This window comes from Phycodurus eques, chromosome 14 (assembly GCF_024500275.1).
Source record: "Phycodurus eques isolate BA_2022a chromosome 14, UOR_Pequ_1.1, whole genome shotgun sequence".
NCBI classification, from domain to species: Eukaryota; Metazoa; Chordata; class Actinopteri; order Syngnathiformes; family Syngnathidae; genus Phycodurus; species Phycodurus eques.
The window spans coordinates 20,953,626-20,973,919 of NC_084538.1; the positions used below are offsets into that span (position 1 = coordinate 20,953,626).

General features: G+C 42.6%; 1 protein-coding gene and 1 long non-coding RNA gene across 7 annotated transcripts in view; one reads left to right on the top strand and one right to left on the bottom strand.

The window, feature by feature from the left end:
- Positions 1-6,510, bottom strand: part of LOC133412338 (uncharacterized) — a 16,968-nt gene extending 10,458 nt beyond the window's left edge. The window contains exons 1-2 of the long non-coding RNA XR_009769751.1: positions 6,376-6,510; positions 6,136-6,288 (exon numbers count right to left, since the gene is read on the bottom strand). This is a non-coding gene — a long non-coding RNA (uncharacterized LOC133412338). The remainder of the gene's footprint in view (positions 1-6,135; positions 6,289-6,375) is intronic.
- sntg2 (syntrophin, gamma 2) overlaps positions 1-20,294 on the top strand; it is a 99,035-nt gene that overhangs the window by 30 nt on the left and 78,711 nt on the right. For 4 of the 6 annotated variants that reach the window (XM_061695380.1, XM_061695382.1, XM_061695383.1 and 1 more), the window contains exon 1: positions 10,434-10,701. In XM_061695380.1, coding sequence (XP_061551364.1) covers positions 10,633-10,701 — 69 coding nt within the window. In that variant the 5' untranslated portion in view covers positions 10,434-10,632. Of the gene's footprint in view, positions 68-10,433; positions 10,702-20,294 lie in introns of those variants that run through there. The other 2 variants (XM_061695385.1, XM_061695386.1) reach the window with 1 other exon arrangement.

Here is a 20,294-nt window from a genome sequence, read left to right on the forward strand (position 1 = left end):
AACAAGATCCCTTCTTTGTTCAGCCTATTTCTCCAATAACTGAACTCACCCGAGCAGCAATATACAAGTAAGTTTGGAACCATTTTGTCAATCCTCATAAGCTCTTGAGAAATAGTGTCCTCTTGTCTCAGCCCCATTCTAATTGCAGTAGTTGGAATGCTCTCTCTTTTGCTCACTGTTTACTTGTCTGAAAAGAAAATCACGAGGGATAAGAGCTGGATCTTAATTGTCTTAAGTCAATACACTTTGGACAAAGGATCTGCGTGTTCTGTTATTCTCATTTGTTCAATGGAGTCATCTCTAAGAAAAGAATCAAGATTCCACTGAGAGCAATAAATGAGAAATGCGGCAAACTTTTCCTCTGGGAGGGCCACTGCAAGTTCGATCATTACTTTCACTGGAATGTTTGTGGACCGAACCCAGCAGTCTGAAAAATAATTGTTAATATTGTCGACTGCAACTTGTACAACCCCGATTCCAATGAAGTTGTGACGTTGTGTTAAACATAAATAAAAACAGAAAACAATGGTTTGCAAATCATGTTTAACCTATATTTAATTGAATACACTCCAAAGACAAGATATTTAATGTTCAAACTGATAAACTTGATTGTTTTTAGCAAATAATCCTAAACTTTGAATTTTATGGCTGCAACACGTTCCAAAAAAGGCGGGACAGGTGGCAAAAAAGACTGAGAAAGTTGAGGAATGCTCATCAAACACCTGCTTGGAACATCCCACAGGTGAACAGGCTAATCGGGAACAGGTGGGTGCCGTGATTGGGTAGAAAAGGAGCTTCCCTGAATTGCTCAGTCATTCACAAGCAAGGATGGGGCGAGGTTCACCTCTTTGTGAACAAGTGCGTGAGAAAATAGTTGAACAGTTTAAGGACAATGTTCCTCAACGTACAATTGCAAGGAATTTAGGGATTTCATCATCTACAGTCGATAATATCAAAAGGTTCAGAGAATCTGGAGAAATCACTGCATGTCAGCGGCAAGGCCAAAAACCAACACTGAATGCCCGTGACCTTCGATCCCTCTGGCGGCACTGCATCAAAAAGCGACATCAACGTGTAAAGGATATCACCACATGGGCTCAGGAACACTTCAGAAAACCAATGTCAGTAAATACAGTTCGGCGCTACATCCGTAAGTGCAACTTGAAACTCTACTATGGAAAGCAAAAGCCATTTAGCAACAACACCCAGAAACGCCGCCGGCTTTTCTGCGCCCGAGCTCATCAAAGATGGACTGATGCAAAGTGGAAAAGTGTTCTGTGGTCCGACGAGTCCACCTTTCAAATTGTGTTTGGAAATTGTGGGCCAAAGAGGAAAAGAACCATCCGGACTGTTATGGACGCAAAGTTCAAAAGCCAGCATCTGTGATGGTATGGGGCTGTGTTCGTGCCAAAGGCATGGGTAAATTACACATCTGTGAAGGCACCATTAATGCTGAAAGGTACATACAGGTTTTGGAGAAACATATGCTGCCATCCAAGCAACGTCTTTTTTCATGGACGCCCCTGCTTATTTCAGCAACACAATGCCAAACCACATTCTGGACGTGTTACAACAGCGTGGCTTCCTAGTAAAAGAGTGCGAGTACTAGACTGCCTGCAGTCCAGACCTGTCTCCCAGTGAAAATGTGTGGCGCATTATGAAGCGTAAAATACGACAACGGAGAACCCGGACTGTTGAACAGCTGAAGCTGTACATCAAGCAAGAATGGGAAGGAATTCCACCTACAAAGCTTCAACAATTAGTGTCCTCAGTTCCCAAACATTTATTGAATGTTGTTAAAAGAAAAGATGATGTAACACAGTGGTAAACATGACCCTATACCAGCTTTTTTGGAATGTGTTGCAGCCATAAAATTCTGAATTAATGATTATTTGCTAAATACAATAAGGTTTATCAGTTTGAACATTAGATATCTTGTCTTTGTAGTGTATTCAATTACATATAGGTCGAACATGATTTGCAAATCATTGTATTCTGTTTTTATTTATGTTTAACACAACGTCCCAACGTCATTGGAATTGGGGTTTTAGATGATTATACAACACCAGACAATTTCAGAGTTCAGGGGAAAACTACTACTGCGTTGAAGAGTGATTTGGACAACGTTATAGTTCTGCACATTAAGTACAGTATGTACTGTACACTTCTATTGTTGTGGGAAGGTAGACAATGCCAATTTATGCTGTTTTAATCATTGTTTCACTTGTCTGGTGAACAGAACATCTTCGTTTTGGTTGTATTACGTGGGGGAAATATCCATCCATCCATTTTCTGAGCCGCTTATCCTCACGAGGGTCGCGGGAGTGCTGGAGCCTATCCCAGCTATCATCGGGCAGGAGGCGGGGTACACCTTGAACTGGTTGCCAGCCAATCGCAGGGCACACATAAACAAACAACCATTTGCACTCACATTCACACCTACGGGCAATTTTAGAGTCTTCAATCAACCTACCACGCATGTTTTTTGGGATGTGGGAGGAAACCGGAGTGCCGGGAGAAAACCCACGCAGGCACGGGGAGGACATGCAGGCGGGGCCGGGGATTGAACCCCGGTCCACAGAACTGTGACGCAGACGCTCTAACCAGTCGTTCACCGTGCCGCCGGGAAATATACAGATTTTTAAAATGTGAGAGTCTTTGATGTGCAGGAGACAAAACTAGTAATCAGTGCTTACTGCTCTTATAGTGTGTGATGTAAAAATGACCAGTTTAGCACACCACATACATCATGATATCGCCACTGACAAATCACGAGTCTCGAAACCGGATGTCTGTCATAGTTCATCCAGACTGCCGGAAAATACAAGAAATAGAACAAACTAGGCTAATTGTTAGCTTATGTGGTAACTACATTGCAGTGGCAAACTTCTTGTCATTTTTATTGTGGTGAATGACATTCGAGACACAATCACAACCTTTGCTCCTCTATTTGTGTGCGGCAACAGTTGACAGCACCATGAGGAATTGCGATCATAAATATTGAACAGCTTTAACATTTACACTTGTTACTTTAACATTTGCACTTTTTAGCCATGACCACAGCACTGGTGGGGTTTTCAGCAAATAAGTGAGGTTAGCCCCCCGTCAAACAAACAAAACAAACCAAGACTTTAATTCCCAAATAGTGAAATGCAAATGTGCCAAACTACAGCTGAGTTTTTCAGTGACTAATGGAGAATTGGTAAAAAAATGTAAATAAGTGAATTCCTTAATAGTGAAAAGGAAATATGTCAGAGATTACCTTTTAAACGCTGCGATACATTCATCTCCAGTTGTTTCATGCAAGTGTGTTAGTCCAACTTTGAGAAATTTAATTTGGTATGATTATTAATGTTAAAAGTTTCAAAAAGCAACAAGTACACACACACACTTTGAGGATCTAGTAGTATAGCGCCTTAACCCTCGAGTTCCTGCAGAAAGCCCAATACTCCAAACCTCATGAATAGTTCAAATGCAATAATATTGTACACATCAAACAGTTCAAGGTTTTATTGCAATGCTTCAGGATAGACAATATTTTTTGTCATCTTATTCTCTGCCAGTATACCCAAATCATTAGATCTGCCAACCCTTGAGCAACCAACACAAAACTGACCATGAGAAAAACATGGAGAACGCAAATCCAATCCAGCAACTTTCAGAGACTGACCTTGTGACTTGTTGATCGTGATTGCAAAACAAAATTGATATTGGAAACTGAAGCCTTCTGAATTGAACTGGTAAATCATAATAAAATGGTATTCAGGGTAGAAATACTGTGTCACCTTTAGAAGGACCTGTGATTATAATAGCTTCAAGCACTCTCGGCAACATTTGTTTTACAACCATGCGCGTCCCGTTGCACAGTCTTGGAGGATCTAAGTTTTTAAAAGAATGATAGGGGCTACCAGTTTCACTTCTAATGCAAGTCCAGATGGAGTAAGAGAGTTTAAAATCTCAGTTGGATATTTTAAAGCAAAATCCTCTTTGTCCATTGTGTCAATAGATGTATAGGTTTTTCCTTCTCCTGGAATTCTACTCAGCATAACACAGTTTATTTTTCTCACATACTCATTAGTTGGGGCAAAAATAGCTCTCTCAAATAACCATTCTACATCAGTGTAATGAGTTTCAACATTTGGATACACAAATTGTTCAAGGTCGTCAGTGTTATCAACCACTGTTCCACATTGCTCAGGAATAGAAATGATGCAAGAAGGGTCAGAAGGAACTGATCCATTTCCAATTTGAAGCAGACTTTCAGTAAAGGTACCAGCTTTTTGGTCTCCTCTGAGATAAACCCTCATATTTGTTTTCAATGACAACTTTTTCACACGGTTCCAAAAACATGATTTTATACATGCATTCAATTCATCCGCTGGTGTACCTCTTAACAACACGAAGTGTCTGTCAGAAATCTCCTGCCATGACCAGCAGAAACCCACCAAAAATATCATCAGTTTTACGAAGATCTCTTAAGGTGGCTTCAAGGGCCTGAAAGGCAAGCTTATGGGCCAATGTGCACTCATCCCAAACAATCAGTTTAGCTTGCTGAAGAACCTGAGCTAATCCTGAGCCTGTCTACATCACATACTGGTGACTCCATCTCGGTAAGATTAGGTGGTAGCTTAAAGGTGGAATGTGCTGTCCGTCCTCCTTCAAGTAATGTTGCAGCAATTCCAGAAGAGGCCACTCCAAGGGCAATATCTCCAGTTGATCTTCTTTTAGCCATAATAAGATTCATAAGAAAAGGTTTCCCTGTTCCACCAGGTGCATCAAGAAATATAACAGCACCATGTCCTTCATGTACACATTCCATGATCTTATTGAAGGCATTGGCTTGATCTGGAACCAACTTATCAAGATTCTCATCAACAGTTTTTTGCAAATGTCTCTCTCATTATATCCTTATTTGTCCTCTCTATGGATTGTGTTGAAGGGACTGGCAATCCATAGTATGAGAGGTCCCTATCACTTAGTACAATAATCTTTTCTGAAAGAAGGGTCAAAGCTTCATTAAACATTTGATCTGTGTAAGAAATCTCTTTGAAGGGATACTTCAGTCTTTCTCTGAAGTATCTCTTGTCATTCCTTCTTTATGGTTTTGCCAAAGTGCAAGAGGAGCACTTATGTTGCCTTGTGTTAGCATTACAGAGCAAAGGGCTCTCAATTGACCAGGAGAATTGGTTGTAGTTGCTTCACGCATTGCACAATCTCAGTGTTGGTCATCTACATACTTAAAGCTAAAAGTTTGTGTGTCCGTTTTCAAAGAACTTTCTGGAGCAAAAACGTTTTCTTGCACATTTGTTAATGTTCCTGCATGTTTTTGCACGTTTTGCACGTTCATGCACGTTTTGCAATAAGCCTCCACTTATAGTACATGTTTCTGCATGTTTTTACATGTCCTTGGTCGCATGTAATTATTATTAGTTTGGTATTTAAAAGAGGGTGTTGAAACCAAAAGAAGGCGGAGGCTTATTACAAAATGTACAAAAACGTGCAAAAACATGCATGAACGTTCAAAAACGTTTTAGCTCTAGAAAGTTGTTTGGAAACACCAACGTCTCTTGTGTGAAGCCACGGACCAATCACAGCCTGCTTGAATGAATGTACGCGTGGTTTCTTGACGCATCATGGGAGCGATGACTCAACGTGACTCATAACTGCGCTTCCCATGTATTTGAACAGGAAATATGAAAATTCAGCTATTTTAATGATGAAATCATTGAAATTATTGGATTGAAAAAGAAAATCAAATGGAAAATTTTAATGTAATTATAAGGTTTTATTTACTATTCACATGCAGTGGAAAGGAAAGACCACCTACCCTGACCGCATGTCATTGAGCAAGACACTGATACCCTGAACTGCTCCCCGGGCGCTTCAGCTGACCCCTGCTCCAGTTTGTTCCACTAACAAGTGTGTGTGTGTTCACTGTGATGGGTAAAATGCAGAGAAAATTTCCTGTGCATGCATGCGTGTTCATGACTATAAAGGTGATTCTTCTCCGAGATTAAACAATATCGTCCTTGAATCGAATTGGCAACTACAAATCGTAATACGAATCGAATCGCTGACAAAATGAGTTGTTAAACCGCTAACATATATATGCCAGCACGGTGGTCGACTATTTACCACATCTGCCTCACAGTTCTGTGGACCGGTGTTCAAATCTTGGTCCGGCCTGTGTGGAGCTTGCATGTTCTCCTCGTGCCTGCGTGGGTTTGCTACGGGTACTCCGGTTTCCTCCCACATCCCAAAAACATGCGTGGTAGGTTGATTGAAGACCTGTAGGTGTGCATATGAGTACACACACATATATGTTAGGGTTGGTGGGACTTTAACACATTAATATCCATTAATTATTCAACTGACCCTTATATAACGGATATCGGATACAACGGACCGCCGGCCCCGAACAATGTGTCCAAAAATAGTTTCCATTTGTCATTTAAACTGCCCTTGACATAGTCTGTTAGTTCCAGAGTTGGCCACTGTTGTTTACTGCTGCGGTGGCACAATATAGGTCGAGAACGGGACTGATGTATTTCCGGGTCACAGATATACAATATGACTAGATCCAACCATAAGACTTGCCTCCCGTGCCTATGTGGTGGCCATGTTGAATGTGGCACATTTCTAGGCCATGGTGATGATGACTGACTATTATATGCATAGAGTGTTGCACAGAGAGAGTGGAATGGTGACGATGTTAACACTGAGGAATATGAAACACTCTGAGGTATGGAACATGCAATATTTGGTACAGTAACAGTTTTTTTTTTTGTCAAGGCTTTAGTATATGTCAACGGATTTGGAACTAGGAAGCACACCAATTCCTCGCGGCTCATGAAAGTGACCCGCCTCGACCTGCCTCTTACTACAACAACGTCACCATGACCAAGCACAGTAGCTTGGTAAATTTGGATAAAATTTAAATTTCCTCCCTGTGGGACCTGGAATACCTCAGCAGGGAGACATCCTAATCAGATGCCTGAGCCACCTCATCTGGCTCCACTCAATGCAGAAGAGCAGCGGGTTGTCTCTGAGCCCCTCCCGGATGAGCTTCTCACCCTATCTTTAACATGAAGGCCAGACACCCGACGGAGGAAACTAATTTCAGCCACTTCTCCTGTTCCTTTCTTCCCTCACTCGTGAACAACACCCTGACATACTTGAACTCCTTCACTTGGGGCAGGATCTCATCCCCGACCTGGAGAGGGCACTCCACACTTTTACGACTGAGGACCATGGTCTCAGATTTGGAGGTGCTGATTTTAATCCCAACCGCTTCACACTAAGATGCGAGCCGGTTCAGTGAGAGTTGGCGATCATGGCTTGATGAACCCAACAGAACCGCATCATCTGCAAAAAGCAGAAATTAAATACTGAGGCCAACAAACCAGACCCCCTCTATACGCTTTGGCTGCACCTAGAAATTCTATTGATAACAGTTATGAACAAAATTGGTGACAAAGGGCAGCCTTGGCGTAGTTCAACACTCACCTGAAAACAATTACAACTTACTCCCAGCAATGCGGACCAAACTCTGACACTGGACGTACAGGGACCGAACAGCCCATGTCAGTGGCTTCGGGACCCCATACTCTCGATGCACCCCTCACAGGACACTCCAAGGGACACAGTCGAACGCGTTCTCAAAGTCCACAAAACACATGTAAACTGGTTGGTGAACTCCTGCGCACCCTCGAGGACCCTGATGAGGGTGTAAAGCTGGTCCACTGTTCCACGGCCAGGATGAAAACCACACTGATCCTCTGGACCGTCCTCTCCAGCACCCCTACCAGGGAGGCTGAGGAGTGTGATCCCCCTGTAGTTGGAACACACCCTCCGGTCCCCCTTCTTAAAAGGGGGGACCACCACCCCAGTCTGCCAACCCAGAGGCACTGTCCTCGATGTCCATGCAATGTTGCAGAGGCATGTCAACCAGGACAGCACCACAACATCCAGAGCCTTCAGAAACTTCGGGCAAATCCCTTCAACCCCCGTGGCCTTGCCACTGAGGAGCTTTTTAACCACCTCGGGGATCTCAACTTTAGCGATAGGAGTGCCCAATAAAATTATCGCTGGTGTGTGAAGTGGAGAAAAAAAAATTTTTTCCACCTTGCTTGCCAACAGGTGTTGGAGTGCATCTGCTGCTGGTTGCACCAACTGCTATTTGTAGAAATATGTACAATTAACATAAAATATTTATGTTGTTGCTACACGACGATGAGGAAAGGTAGAAAAAAAAAAACATTACACACATCACATTGTCTGAAAATTATATTTTTGTGCACTACTGCTCTCACTACTGCTCCCTGTCTCCCTGATCACCTTGGTTGTAGCGGTCCAGTCTTCTCCTGTCCGCCGAGAGCCTGTCTCACCTCTTCCTGAAAAGCTGCACAACACTCTTCCTTTCTTAGTTTCCACCACATGGTTCTCTGACCTGCCTTTGTCTTCCTAATCTTCCTCCCCAACATCAGAGAAATCTTACACACCACCATCCTATGCTATCGAGCCACACTCTCCCCTACCACTACCTGACAGTCAGTAACCTCCTTCAGATTACATCGTCTGCACAAGATGTAATCCACCTACGTGCTTCTTCCTCCGCTCTTGTAGGTCACCTTATCTTCCAGCCTCTTCTGGAAAAAAGTATTCACTACAGCCTTTTTGTAAAGTCTACCACCATCTGTCCCTCCATGTTCCTTTCCTGGATGCCGTACTTACCCATTACTTCTTCATCACACCTGTTTCCTTGACCATGTCCATTAAAATCTGCACCAATCACGACTTTCTCTCTGTCTGGGATGCTCAGAACAATTTCGTCCAGCTCCTTTCAGAATTTCTCTTTCACCTCTATGTCACATCCTACCTGTGGGACATAGCCATTATACATAACAACCTCAATTTCAAGTTTCAGTCTCATCACTCGATCTGATACTCTTTTCACCTCCAAGTCATTCTTAGCTCACTCTTAAAATAACCCCTACTTCATTTCTCTCTCTCTCTGTGCTGGGACAGACGTTGTTAACCCGGGCCACGACCGATTCGGTATGGAATTTTTTAGATGATCGCTCATATTTGTTTGGCAAAGATTTAACATTGATACCCTTCTGGACGCAACCCTATCCCAGCTATCTTCAGGCGGGAGGCGGGGTACACCCTGAACCGGTCGCCAGCCAATCGCAGAGCACATAGAAACAAAAAAAACATTTGTACTCACATTCACACCTACGGGCAATTTAGAGTCTTCAATCAACCTACCACACATTTTTTTGGGATGTGGGCGGAAACCGGAGTACCCGGAAAAAACCCATTCAGGCATGGGGAGAACATGCAAACGTGTGGAAGCTAATGTAGAAGCTAAGCTTGGTTCTGCTTTGAATCTTCAGAAAAATGTCAAACTTAAAATAATATCAGCATGTCCGACTTCTGTTTGAACTGGAAAACCGCGAGCAGATTGACAAGTTGTTTCCCTGTTGTTCATCTTTTATATTTCCCCATTTGTCTCCTTTCTGTTAGAGAACCTCTCTTTGCCTTTTAATATATATATATATATATATATATATATATATATATATATATATATATATCTCTCGGTTCGGATCCCGGCCCCGCCCATATATATATATATATATATATATATAAAACTCAATTTTATTGTTATATGCAATGCCGGTATTTGTAAGTCAATTGTGCACAGCTGTAGTTGATGACTGGTTGATAAAGCATGACAAAGGCAAGGTTCTCTCTGTGCATTGGGTGCAAGCACCTGTGTAGGACAGGACCCACGGCTCCTTGTAAAGTGGCAAAAGGCCCAACGATCAATTATTGGGTAATTCATAATTATAAACAAGTCATTACAATTTCCCCCTTGCATTACCTTTACACTTTAAGTTGTTTTTAAACCATTACTTTTGCACTTTGAGTAAAAAGCTTGAGTTGACACTTCAAGCGCATTCTGCTTAACCTGTCTATGCTTCTACTTACGTAATGAACGTAAATACTTCTGTCACCTCTGAACAGTTTTTAATTGAACAATTCTCTTCCTATATTTAAGCGCTGTGTTACTGTTTAAACTACAACCACTTCATATTAAATATGCTTTTTAGGAATGAGAAAACGTCATGTTGGTCATTATGTTGGAGAATTACGATTTTTTTTTTTTGTTTTTTTTTAGTGGTACAGTCGCCTTCTGGGTGTAAAACGTTTGAGGACACTAGTGGTATTCCTATCGTCTCTAATGTAGGCTACTATAATCGTTGAGCACATTTCTTCCCCCACAAACTTTATGGGCAACAGTTAACCTTTGTTACGGATTTAAAAAAAAAAAAAAGAACGAGGAAACATTTCAATGAGATGACGGTACTTAGGTGTGTTTCGAGAGACGTTCTCCGTGTCGTGTCAGCGAAGGGGTTAATGTGACGCAGCGTGCGGAGAATACGGAGAGACACCCGTGCCGTTGTTCGCCACCGGCAGTCGGTCAACGGCAGCAAGTCGGTGGCGTACTTGAACCGAGCGGGGGACTCACGGGTGGCTTTGGTGGAGCTCGGATGTGGTTTCCGCTTGGGACGATGTCGCCTTGATCAAGTCCGCTGAAGTGAGCAGGAGAAGCGGCTCTGGGAAATGAATGTGACCGGGGAGCAGCACCCTCAACGTCTCGAGCAACCCGCCAGCCTTTTGCTGCCCACGGCGGTCAGTAAACCTGTATTTTATTGCATTTTTTTTTTGGTCGTGTGTGTGAACTCCTTTTTACCTTCCTCCCGAGACATATTGTCTCGGCGGGAAAAAAAATGAAAAAATAATACTGCCAAAAATACATTTAAAAAAACGCAATTAGTTTACAAAATGTAGAAGCTAAGCTTGGTTCTGCTTTGAATCTTCAGAAAAATTTCAAACTTAAAATAATATCAGCATGTCCGACTTCTGTTTGAACTGGAAAAAACAGGAAGGCGAGAGCCCAGATTCAAACCCATGACCTCTGAACTGTGAAGCTGATGCTCTAACCAGTCGCCCATCGTGCTGATTTTAGTGAATCATGGGACACAAATACTGGTGCTGTACAGTGAACATCTCACATCTCCATTCGCAGTAATGTGAAATCGGGTTAAATAAAAAAAATAAAACAAGAAATCAACGTAAGTGTCGGCATGGTGGGAAAATGTTTAGCACAGACACCCGTGCCTGTGTGCGTTTTCTTTTTTAAAAAATGTATTTATTTTTTACTCTGGTTTTGTCCCACATCCAAAAAACATGCATGGTAGGTTAATTGAAGACTCTAAATTACACGTAGGTGTGAATGTGAATGGGTGTTTGTTTATCTGTGCCCTTGATTGGCTGGCGACCATTTCAGGGTGTACCCCGCCTCTCGCCCGAAGATAGCTGGGATAGGCTGTAGCACGCCTGCGACCCTAGTGAAGAGAAGCGTTACGCATAATGGATTGCTAAACATAAAACATGAACAGGGGAAAAAAAAACGAGAGGGCAAAATTTTACTTTTACTAGGGCGCCTCCGTTGGCCACCACGCGGCGGTCCCGGGGAGATGGCCAAACGGGTGCCCAAGAAAAGGTCAGAGGGAAAGGATTTGGACTCACTGAGGTTGGAAACGGGGAGACATGACAAAAACTGACGAGGACGGGATAAACTAGGGAGGAACCAGAAAAATCTAAGTCTGTGTCTGAGTCAGAATCAGACAGAAGGTTTACTAAATCGGGGCCATCTTCACAATCAGAAAAATCTGAATCTAAAGAAACATGTGGATGTAAAATAGTAGGGCATGGTGAATAACTAGGACAAGTGGGGGGACCCGATGAAAAGGACAGAAAAGACTGAACGATAGGGCTTACTGGAGGAGGGTAGGTATGGATGGCAGGCAGTTTGGTGCTGTCCAGGGTGACGCCATGTTCTTCCCGCTGGGTCCTGTTCTGGTCGGTTCATTCTGTCACGTACGTGGTTAGGGCGAAGGCGAGGAACGCAGGGCAAGAACATGGTGGACCCAATTGCAGGGAAGCAGGGAGGCAAGGCAGGAGTGCGGGAGTCTCAAAATAATAATATTTAATCACAATGATAAAGACACCTGGCGACTATGACATGGCAAAGACGTGTGACAACGACAGTTAACCGACAAGAACTGAAAGAAACCAGGGAACTAAATACAAACAGATTGCCGAGACAACGAGGAACACCTGGACAAGACACGAGTGGCTGGAGAGAGCTGATTGGTCGACACAAAGTAGACGAGAACAGGTGGACACAACAACCTAATGAGCACACGACAAACATGGAACACAGGAAAATATGGAACAAAACTAAACACAACCCAAACCAAAACACAGACCATGACAAAAATTCTCTGTTTAGATGAGACAAAGATGAAACTTTTTGGCGTGAATGTCAGACATCAAGTTTGGGGGAAACCAAGCATGGCTCAACACATGGCCAATACCATCCTACAATGAATACGTACAATGAAGCATGATGGTGGCAGTAACATGCTGTGGGGATGTTTTTCAGCGACAAGAGCTGGGAGACAAGCCAGGATTGAAAGATGAATGCAGCAATGTACAGAGAATTCCTGGAAGAAAACTTGCTCTAGTGTGCTTTTGACCTCAGATTGGGTCGACGGTTTTTCGTTCAGCAGGATAACCCTCGGCACACAACCAAGATATCAAAGGAGTCACTTGGAGGACAATTCTGTGAATGTCAGATCAAAAAATGGCTGTTTACCGATGCTCCCATCCAACTGGATGGAGCTTGAGAGGTGAAGTTTCATTAAATATACCACCACTGTTCAAGCCTCACACACACAAAACATAACATAGAATGATGGTTCAAAAGGATTTTCAAGTTGATAGATGTTGGTCTAGAAAAAAAGTGATGAGAAAATACTTTTCACTGTCAGTTTGAAAAAAGGGCCAAGACAGATGAGAAATCCATCAAGAGTGCTGTATGCATATTTCAATGAGGCTTTTGGAAAATAAAATGTTGCTCAAAAAAATTATTTGAAAAAAAAAATGCAGGAAATCAATTTTACTGCATTTTTTTGCACCCCAATGTAATGGTTGAGCTGATTAGAAACAAAGTGCTGAAGGCACTTTTTTTCATCTTAAGTTGCATGATGTAAATTTGTACTTGTCACCTTCCGTGACCTTAATAAACCAATTCTAAACATGGAGACAGGCTAAACCACCATGGCACGCTACCTTGCTCAGGTGTTACCTCTACACTCTGCAATGCTGTGACTGCCTTGTTAAGTTCACAAAGTGCCTGAGGTTATATGAGATCAATGCCAAGGATGCAGCTGAGAGAGACCCACTCTTAAAACACGTCAGCGAGGAAATCATATTGGGCCATATTCTCCCATTCGCTTCTCAGACCTTTTTGATGCATCTGGACTTGTGCACATCATTTACGTGTATTCTCCCTTTTCTGACTTCTGACAGGCCAACTGTGCGAAAGCCTTGAATGAATGCCGAAACACCAAAGAAGAATGATGCATTGACAGTGCAGGCTGCCTGCAAGCCTTAGATATTGTTTTCCTCAATTTTTCCTGAGACTTGAGAACGTCGTTGAAATTCGTGTAAAGGATAAAGCACACTTTAAATTTGAAAAGGCCTCATGTAGCGGATGAATTGCAGTTGGCCAGTCAGAATGCATACCGTTCCGGCGACGCTTACACTTTGAAGAAGAGTGTGCTCAGCGTTAAAACAAATAAAAACAAGTGATTCAATATAAAACTCACCATTATGCCATTATGATGAATGTAGTTGTTGTAATTAGTGGGAGGCTGGATACCTGTGCTTGCACGGTGAGCGACTGGTTAGCACATCCGCCTCACAGTTCTGAGGACCTGGGTTCTGTGTGGAGTTTACATGTTCTCCCCGTGCCTGTGTGGGTTTCTCCAGGTACTCCGGTTTTCTCCCACATCCCAAAAACATGCACGGTAGGTTAATTGAAGACTCTAAATTGTCAGTAGATATGAATGTGAGTGCACATAGTTGTTTGTTTATATGTGCCCTGCGATTGGCTGGCAACCAGTTCAGGGTGTAACCCGCCTCCTGCCCGCAGTTAGCTGGGATAGGCTCCAGCATACCTGCGACCCTAGTGAGGATAAGCAGTGTAGAAAATGGATGGATGGAAAAAAACTTTGTGGCTGTGGCAATTTAAATACATTTGATAGCTTTCTGGAAGTCTTTTTTTAAACAATATTATTAGTGGGCTATATTGTAACTGCATCTAGTCTTCAAGTGCAATATGATGTTTCACTTTCCTGGGGCACTTGACTTACTACAGTGTCTGAAGCACGTACAGTAAGAGGAAATGTGCTTTAGTGGATGGGAGAGTACACGCAAGGGCAGATCTGCCAGGGAGTGTGCGTATCTGAAATAATGGTACGTAAATGACAGACTTAAGTCGATGGGAGAATCTGGACAGCCAGAAAAGCATGCAGTGCTTCTCGCTTATGCACATGGATGCATATAGCTCTTAATACATAAGAAGGCTACATTCCTTATTCACTTCAAAATTGAACAAGGAAGAGGAGTTTAATACCCTCCAAAAATTTGTATCTAGTCAAGCCTCAAGTTTCTGGCCTCTCTCTGACCTCTCTAAAACATTGCGGGCCAGCTACTGTCCTATCAGTGGACAGAGGTGGGAGTTACAGGTGTGTAATAGTAAAACTGAAAGCTATCAACAATGGTGGTCAGTCTCAAGGCAAATAGAGAGACAAAAAACATTCACTCTTACATTCACGCCATCACTAAGTGGCAACTGAACCCATGCTACCTGCACGAAAGTCAGGCGAATGTATGCGCCAAACATACCTTTTGGAATTATGGCCAAAAAGTCTAACTTTTGTTTCATTAGAGTCCTTGGATCACCAACCTGAGAAACTGAAACTGAGAAGTGCTTGTTGGGTGCTGACTATTGTAAAAGGCTACCAGTTTGATACACACTTGCAAAATATTTATTTCACAAATTAGCCTGAATATATTATCATATATTCCATCCATCCATTTTCTGAGCCGCTTCTCCTCACTAGGGTCGCGGGCGTGCTGGAGCCTATCCCAGCTGTCATCGGGCAGGAGGCGGGTCTCCCCCCCCAGGAGTCTCCAATTAATGCATGTTTTTGGGATGTGGGAGGAAACCGGAGTGCCTGGAGAAAACCCACGCAGGCACGGGGAGAACATGCAAACTCCACACAGGCGGGGCCGGGGATTGAACCCGGGTCCTCACAACTGTGAGGCTGATGCTCTAACCAGTCGTCCACCGTGCCTCATTATTATATATTATTATTCATAATTAATGTTAATTTGTGAAGACATTAATCATGTTAATGATTTCTCACAATAATTTGAAGACAGTTCAAAATCAATATGCAACACTTTTTTTCTATATATCTATGCCAGTGTTTACATTTTCAAATGATCACTTCTACAACATTCCAATAAAATCACAATCACATTACTGGTGAGCTATTTTACTCATAGGGTCCTTGGGGACTACCTTGTGCCCATGGGAATCACGTTGGTGACAATGGCATTAGACCATAACAAATTTTCCCAAACACGTGGGAAAGTGTTGGTGCACATTTGTGGAACCACATAATGACACGGGACGAGTGTGACTTAGGACCCAAATACAACACACTGGGAAAGTTGGAAAGGAATTTAATATTCAATTTGAGATCAACTGTGAGAGATTAAATACAGGCCAGCATACAGTTCAGTTTAGGGCACTCAGCTTCACGCTTCACAGTCGAGAGGTACAGGCTTTGAAGATCGGCCAAAGTGATGCAAGATTTAGTAATCCACAGATAGGCGCTCAGGAAATGCTCATATTTCACTGTACTCAGAAGCCACGATTCACAGAGAGCAGAATGAGGAACTCACAGTCCTAGCAGAATTCCCAACAGCCATGGGGACAGGAAAAAGCATACGTCAAAAGGCAGAAGTTTCATGGGGTCATGTTGTAGAATCCTGCTTGTATCTTCGTCAAACATTGTAACCCTGATTGCATCATCAACAAGGCCTTAAACAGGGAGGTGTGACTGACTCTGGCTAGTAACACCTGATTGGCTGACAAATTGGCTGACAGACTGGCTGTTTCATCACAGTGTGGCGCCCAATCTAATTCACCAATCAGACGGCACGAGGCAGTCACATGACTGCACACAAGCCCTTTGTGGGCCAATCAAAGTGACTCATTTTGGGGGGGGGAAAAAAAACGGCCATGGGAGTGTTTACTTTACATACTCCGAAAAACAACAGCTTTGTCATGCAGCATAGTCTTAAATTATGACTGCGTGGATATTTTAGCCCACTTCTAACTTGAGAAAACACTTTGCGGTGAATTGCAGATGTTTCTCTCTCTCTCTCTCTCTCTCTCTCTGAGGCTCGAACACACACACACGCACACACACACACACACACACACACATGCACACACACACACACACACACCACACATACACACAATCAGTAAGAGTGGTCAGTAAACAGCTTCTTCATTCAGTCATTTAACTAAATAAAGCAAATAATGTTTCTGTAGCGCCCAATGCACGTGTTGTTGGTTTTTGGGCAGTTAAAAATTTAAATGGTGGCAGGTGTGTGTGGACTCCCATGCTGTATTTTTTATTACATTTTTTAATTTAATGTTCATGCTCTGATTTTTATTTTTGTATTAAATCAGAAGTGACTCAGGAGTTACTCTTGTAGTTTTTTCTACTGAGTACTTTTTTTGGTGTTTGGGGGACTACTTTTTACTTTTACTTGAGTCATTTTATTTCAAAATAACAGTACTCTTAATTGAGTACAATATTTGGCTACTCTACCCACCTCTGATATATATGTATGCATATATATGTGTGTGTTAGGAAATTAGGATTTAATGCCTAAAAAGGATTTACATCCGTGGTGTGGTTTGGCTACAAGAAGTGAGATAAAGTATACAGCAAAATACAATCATTTGCAAATTATGCAGGAAAACTGTTACCACCCAAGGGGGAAACACAACAATTATGTTTCACCAAACAAATCTAAAACACACAGTTAAATATCAGCAGACTATGAAGACACTTGAGGAGGACATGAAAACATCCATTCATCCATCCATTTTCTACCGCTTATCCAAGGTTGGGTCGCGGCGGCAGTAGCTTAAACAGGGACACCCAGAACGCCTTGGGATCCCCAGGCCAGCCGAGAGACATAGTCCCCGGGGTCTCCTTCCGGTCGGACGTCCGGGATGGATCCGAATCAGATGCCCCAGCCACCTCATCTGGCTCCTCTCAATGTGGAGGAGCAGCGGGTCTACTCTGAGTTCCTCCCGGATGACAGAGCTTCTCACCCTATCTCTAAGGGAGAGCCCGGACACCCTGCGGAGGAAACTCATTTTGGCCGATTGTATCCGGGATCTTGTTCTTTCGGTGACGACCCACAGCTCGTGACCATAAGTGAGGGTAGGAACATAGATCCACCATTTAATTGAGAGCTTCGCTTTTTGGCATAGCTCCTTCTTTACCACAACGGACCGATACAAAGTCTGCATCACTGCAAAGGCTGCAGCATCACTGCAGAGGCTGCACCGATCCACCTGTCGATTTCCCGTTCCATTCTTCCTTCACTCGTGAACAGGACCCCAAGATAATTGAACTCCTCCACATGGGGCAGGATCTCATCATCGACCTGGAGAGGGCACGCCACCCTTTTCCGACTGAGGACCATGGTCTCAGATTTGGAGGTGCTGATTCTCATCCCAGCCGCTTCACACTCGGCTGCGAACCGCTCCAGTTAGAGTTGGAGATCACTGCTTGATGAAGCCAACAGAACCACATTGTCTGCAAAAAGCAGAGATGCAATTCTGAGGCCACCAAACTGGATCGGTGACAAAGGGCAGCCTTGGCGGAGTCCAACCCTCACCGGATACAAGTCCGACTTACTGCCGGCAATGCGGACCAAACTCTGACATGAAAACAACTCATGTCATTCTGAGTAAAAGTGAACAAATGTTTCATTCCTGGAGCACTCACTTACTGCCTTATTACGATAAATTGAAAAAAACCCGTCCGTGGCAGGACATTACAGAGTCATGTTTTTTTTGGCCAAAGACATAATGCTAATTCAGACTGTTTAAAAGGATGGCCACCACTCAAAAAGGCTAAATGTCGGCCCCTGCTTTGTTATTTGCTAGAAAAAGTATTGTGCAGAGAGAAAAAAAAGGTTGCCTTTGATGTGGGTGGCTGCGTCGAACAATTTTTTTTTACCCTCATAAAACTACTCAGGAATCATAAAGAGAACTGATAAGGAATTTGATTGACAATGGCATTGATATTGATAAAATCTTATCAATTCTCAATCAATATTTCTTAGCCTATTTGTGCTTAGAATATTTACTCATTTATTTTGATGTCTTATAATTTAATTCACAGGCGACTGGTTAGAATGTCTGGCTAACAGTTCTGATGACCCGGGTTCCAATCTGGCCTCGCTTATGTAGCGTTTGCATGTGTTCCCCGTGCCTGCGTGGGCTTTCTCCAGGTACTCCGGTTTCCTCCCACATCCCAAAAACATGCATGGTAGGTTAATTGAAGACTAAAATTGCCAGTAGGTGTGAATGTGAGTACAAATGGTTGTTTGTTTATCTGTGCTGTGCGATTGGCTTGCAACCAGTTCAGGCTGTACCCTGCCTTTCGCCCAAAGATAGCCGGGATAGGCTCCAGCGTGCCCGCAACCCGAGTGAGGCTAAGTGGTATGGAAGATGTATAAATATTTTAGTTCATCATCTTTTGTTCTCAATTTTAAGACTTGTTTATATAACATGTTTTTCTTTCTACATGTCTTTGCTATCCCATTAGTCATCCATAGCTTTTTCAAACCTTGACGCTTCCTGGTGAATTTTTGATGCGATTATGGCCTACAGAAATGGTTGGTATGTAAGATTGGAGTCTTCATTAGTTTAAATCCATCCATCCATTTTCTGAGCCGCTTATCCTCACAAGGGTTGCAGGAGTGCTGCAGCCTATCCCAGCTATCATCGGGCAGGAGGCGGGGTACACCCTGAACTGGTTGCCAGCCAATCGCAGGGCACATATAAACAAACAACCATTCGCACTCACATTCACACCTACGGGCAATTTAGAGTCTTCAATTAACGTACCATGCATGTTTTTGGGATGTGGGAGGAAACCTGAGTGCCCGGAGAAAACCCACGCAGGCACGGGGAGAACATGCAAACTCCACACAGGCCCCGGACCTCAGAACTGTGAGGCAGACGCTCTAACCAGTCGTCCACCGTGCCGCCCATTAGTGTAAATCTCAAACCAATTTTCTTTTTCTCGATCTCTCTTTGAGGCAGCAGTGGAATGTTGTGTTTTAGGTCTTATTTCTGTTAAGTTGAAAATTCAGAATATCAGAATATAATATAAATATCAGAATATTTTTGTAAAATTGCAATAACAGTATTTTATGGTCAATTTTATGTGGAAGTATGTTATCTATATGTGTGGCTGGATCTATAGTTATTTTACTAGGTTTTCATAATTACAGGGAAAAGACACTATCTACTATCCATTGTATTAATCAAGTCTGTTTTTTTTTTTTGGTGTCCATGGGTTTAACAACTCAACATTGAAATTCCCATACATTATCCACATTTTTTTTATCATTTGAATTGCAAGCATGTCAACTAGTCAAATGTCACCGAACATTGGCATCCTAATCAGGGATTCAGTACATCATGACCAATTTTAAATGGCTAGTGGTACAAGACACCAAGGACACCCCAAACTCAGATCATTACAAATGGGATTAACTATGTACCAATGCAATACCTATTATCAGGCGATCACACCCCGTCTTATCCCTTTGAAAATAAATAAGAAGTGACATGCATGTCGTATAGAATTACAAAACTCTGTGGTCACGAGCCTGAGGTTGTCTCTTGGCAGGGACTGCAGAAGGATTATTTTATCCCAGTGGTGTGTGAACAGCAATGTTTCTGTAAAATGAACAAAAATAATCTGTTTTATTTTCCTGGACCAAAATGAGTAATTGGGAAGGTGGCGTTCTCACTTAATACTCAAAAACTTAATATCCAGCGGAAAATGTAACATTCAGGTTCAGGCTCTCTATGAAAACAGTGTCATTTAATGATCCTGGCCCAGGAATTTAATGTACTCTACATGATGTCTGAATCCTCCAAAAATATGTGTCGTATTCATGGGTAAAATAGTCTATGTCATTGTATAATATATACTGTAGATTTAATGCTGTGTTAGTTTAATTAAATGAAT